Source organism: Xenopus laevis, chromosome 1L, assembly GCF_017654675.1.
Source record: "Xenopus laevis strain J_2021 chromosome 1L, Xenopus_laevis_v10.1, whole genome shotgun sequence".
NCBI classification, from domain to species: Eukaryota; Metazoa; Chordata; class Amphibia; order Anura; family Pipidae; genus Xenopus; species Xenopus laevis.
Window position 1 is genome coordinate 153,245,636 of NC_054371.1, and position 4,783 is coordinate 153,250,418.

The 4,783-nt window shown below is 41.3% G+C and overlaps 1 gene segment (V, D, J or C); it reads right to left on the reverse strand.

Annotated features, from left to right (window-relative positions):
• Nucleotides 1-253: 253 nt before the first annotated feature.
• Nucleotides 254-1,427, reverse strand: LOC121394438. The segment is given in 2 exon segments: nucleotides 254-1,001; nucleotides 1,330-1,427. Coding segments are annotated over 2 exon segments (345 nt in total).
• Nucleotides 1,428-4,783: the final 3,356 nt, after the last annotated feature.

Sequence of the window (4,783 nt, forward strand, 5' to 3'; positions counted from 1 at the left end):
GAGGATTCAGCCTTCAGACTGAAACCAATGTTCAACACACACTGAATACAGGTAATGCTATTATGCAGAGAACTAAGTCTTTGTATACTATGACCTAAGGGAAACAAGTTAGGGACCGCCATTTGGGTTTACCTTGACGTGGTATGGTGGCTTTTCAACTTTATGATCATAACTTTGTAACTAAAAACCCCTGTTTTGTAAACACGTGCACTTGCATTTATACTGAAATGTTTATGAGACCGGGGACCGGGGAAGTGCATTGTAAGTAGCACTTCCATTATACTGAAAAATACTTTAATTTAGCCTTTAGAGTGCTTCCACAACCCCCCGAAATTTGTATAATGAATATTTATTATATGGTGTAAAAAAATGACAGGATAATTCAATACACATCACCAGGCATTGTGTGTACATTTTTAGACGTTTTTTCTTCCGCTGGAAGCAATTTAAAATAACGGCAGTTATTCTGGCGTTCGCATTGGTAGAATTAAACACAACTTGATAAACTTCCCATTTATATTTTACAGCTTTTTACCTATGGGAAATTGTATTGTAGAGCTTTCTGGACAAAGGATTTCTCAATAATAGATGCATCACATATTTGCATGCATGTGTGTTTCATGGCATATTGGTTATCTAATGCAGTGGAAATAGACTATATCTAAATGTGGGTAGAACAGTTTTTGTTCAGTGAGTAGCTGCTTTCTAGTACTGTGCCTCCAGAGCACACCAATATGTGGCTGAGTCTGACACTTCCACATGTTTGATAGACAGGGTGCTGAGCTGTTTCTCTTTCTGCAGCTGAAATACAAATCTGTCCTGTGTAATCTCTTCGTCCTTTCTCAAGATTGTCAGATGCTGGAGTCTCTCTCCAGGCACCTGCTTGTACCACTGGAGGCCATAAAAAGTGGTTGTATATTCACATGTCATATTAAACATGCCACCTCCCTGTGCAGAAGCTGAACGAGGGAGTTGGGTAACTTCTTCTTTGCAGCTGACATCTTGAAAAATAAATATAGAAAGAAAAGATTGTAATCCGTATAATTAGAACTGTTTCAGTTAACTATCAGTCTGAGAACTAATATGTGCAATTGCATTCTGCCCTTGATAACATATATGAGTGAATTGCCACCATACTGGATTAATTAGATAAACTGAATATATACTCATGTTATACTCAAGGACGAATGAGCCTCATTCTGGGATTGAGGGATGCAGCTAAGATAACTGATAGAACCTCTAGGGTAACCGTGGGGATGGTAGTTGTTCAAAAGCAGCAAAATACTCTGCAGCTGTATGTTAGTAATATGTTAAGATCAAGCAACTTACAATAGAAACTCATGGTCTGCATGAACATCCAGAAGATCACCATCTGCATGGTGATCCAGTAGTAAAACTGATGGTGTGAATGGCAGGTCAACAGTCTCTGTGCTGTCTGTAGAGTATAAAAACAAGTCATAGCCTTTTGAATATTTTTCTGCATTTAAAGAGACAAAGCCCCACCTACTAAACCATTGTAGTAACCCCAGCCCTCACTCTTCCTGTAAATGCTGAATAGTTTACCAGCTGCTGTTATCTCTGCTGGAAACTCTCTCCCTTTTCTTTGATATTTGCCATTAAACCAGTACCCAATGATTGTGAAGTGCTCCTTTTGGCACAAAACTCTTAAAGCTGGGGGTTGCTTTTTTTTAAATAAAGACCTTGGTTCTATTGGTCCAGTCTTGTAGTAGCCTGTATAACTTTGGAATAAAAGTATCTTTCTAGCCATAGAGGGTTTATCTATCTATATGTATAAATATATATTTATATATACATTCCATTTCAGTTTTAGAAAATAAAATAGCAACTTCTCAGATATCCAGTAAAAAGTATCCCATAACCTGAAAATTTCCATGTTTTCCTTAACATTCTTTGCACAAAGACTCTGTTCTAAACCATTCTGCACATTCAATAAGGGTCAGTTAATTGCATAGCAGTGCATTAAGGCATATTATTAAACTAAACGCAGCTGTCGTAGGAGTAAAAGCATGGAAATAGTTAAATTATATTTTTCTCTTGTGTCCTATTATTATTTGGCCAAATAATAATAATAATGAAATCCTTGCAAAGTAGAAGAAGTGATCCAGCTTGATGTGTGACATTTCCCAAACAAGGCAAATACTGCTCTCAAGGGATGCTATAAAAAAACCTACACCTCCCTTAAAACTGACACACAGCACCATCTAGTGAATTGAAGTTGTATATGCATTATATTGCACTGACACTTCGGGGCAAATTTACTAAAGGGCAAAGTGGCTAACGCTAGTGGAAATTTGCCAGCGTGGTGTCATTTTGGCACTTTGCAGATTTACTAATGTTGTCATGTCTCCAGCATACGCTTCTGCCATATTTGGGATTTCCCTATTCATTTGCTCGGAGCTCCCTCCTCTGGACACTTGCTGTAAGTGCACAACGTCACTTCCTATATCCATTCTTTACACCTCCATAAGGCTTATGGCAGAATTTGGACTAATCAGGCTACCGTACGCCTACCATGTGACCTAGAGCAATGCCTTATGGGAGCCAGGACTCCATTTTACAGACCATGCTGCTGGAAGAAGCACACAGTTCTGCATCTCCCTTATGATAGAATCGCTGCTAAGGAAATAGTTACACCAAAACACCTCCACAGCTGCCAGAAACCCCAGAGGCATTGCTACAGAGACATTTATGCCAGTATACATATTTTATACTGCAGTTATATGTTCATTTGCATGTTTTTATATAGTTCATTGCAAGCCTACTTATTATATTTTCTGCTGTTTGTATTACAGTTTCACCTTATTCCACTTGCCTATTCAGTAAAATCTACAGACTCCAAGCTTAGTCTCTTTATTGAATTGTGGGAAGGTTTAGCTGCATGTCGAACTACACACTGCCCCAGGGTAATATGTAGCGAGGACAGAACAGTGAAACAGCGCTACCACAAAGGTGGGATTGAACTATAACTCACTGCATGCGCAGTAAAACAGCAGCTGACACACAAGTGATTAAACCAGCTACGCTGCAAGCTCAGACAAGAGTATATTACAGTGATCCGGATACAGACACTGCTATTAAGCCACTACAGCTAAAACAGGCAAAGGCTTATCCAGCATTGCATAATGTCACAGAAGAAGTCATCTTCACTAGTGACCAGGTCCCAAGTTTCAGGCTCCTCTCATCGCTCATCTGTTACCAATGCAGCCGCCATTGCCCGCGCAAAGGCAGAAGCAGCAAAGGCCCGTGCCGCCTTTGCAGAGAAGGAAATGGAGGCAAAGGTAAAGAAAGCACTGTTAGGAGCAAAGAGTGTACGCTTAGAAGCAGAAAGGGGAGCAGAAAGTGCACGCTTAGAAGCAGAAAGGAAAACAGAGAGTGCACGCTTAGAAGCAGAGAGCGCACACTTAGAAGCATCTCTAGAAAAACTGGCCATAGAGAAAGAGGCAGAAGCTCTGGAGATGATTGTGTACCCTAACAGTGAAAGATACAACAAAGTGCCTGATGTGGAGATTGAACCCCAAGATCCACTACAACGCACTAGAGAGTATGTCTACCAGCACTCCAAACAAGACACAGATTCTCATTCAGCACAGCAATCAGGCCAACATGCTGCTCCTGAACCAAGCCAAGGATGCCATACACCTCCGAAGGCCATCAGCAAGCTGCAATTGCATCAGAGAGACCACGTCGAGCTAAGTGACCCTGCCTACAACACCCACTTCAGCCAGGTACCCAAGCCTAGGGTTAACCCTGCACTTACCTCTTCAGCTGTGTCACAACAGTATGTCACAGTCCAGCCTAAAAGAGAACCTCCAGACAGGTATGACTATACAACAGCTTCTCACTATTACACTCATCCACCTACTTATCCTGATACTAACCAAGTCACAATGGACTTTGCCAAGTTCTTTGCGCGGCGCGAGCTAATCACAAAGGGACTTGAAAAGTTCAATGACCGCCCAGAAGGCTTCAGAGCCTGGCGATCCTCCTTTCATACAGTGAGGAAATCGACCTCCTTATCAAATACCTAGGAACTGAGTCTGAAGAGCATGCCAAAAGGATCAGAGTTATTAACATAAATCACCCAGAGACTGGTCTCAGAATGATCTGGCACAGACTTAATGAGTGCTATGGCTCAGCAGAGGTTGTAGAAAATGCACTCTTCAAGAGAATTGATGACTTCCCTAAAATAACCAATAAAAGTTACCAAAAACTTAGGGAATTAAGCGACTTGTTAATGGAACTACAAGTAGCCAAAGCTGAAGGAGACTTACCGGGGCTTGCATTCCTAGACACAGCCAGAGGCGTCAACCCCATAGTACAAAAATTGCCCTATAACTTCCAAGAGCGGTGGATGGCACACGGGTCAAAATTCAAAGAAATGCACAATGTTCCATTTCCTCCTTTCACTGTATTCATGGACTTTGTATACCAACAAGCCAAGATGAGAAATGACCCCAGCTTTGATTTCACTTTGCCACATGCCACCCTTTCAGTACCTAATACTTGCAAAGCAGCAGTAACAGTACACAAATCTAATGCTTCTTCTTTAGATTCTTTTCACAGATCTGCAGAACCTTCTCACGAGGAGACAAGATACAAAGACCCTAGTAAGCAGTGTCCTTTACACCAACTGCCTCACCCTCTTCTGAAATGCAGAGCCTTCAGAGAGAAGTCCATAGAAGACCGCAAAGCTTTCCTAAAGGAACACAACATCTGTTACAGGTGCTGTTCATCAACATCTCATCTCGCCAAGGACTGTCAG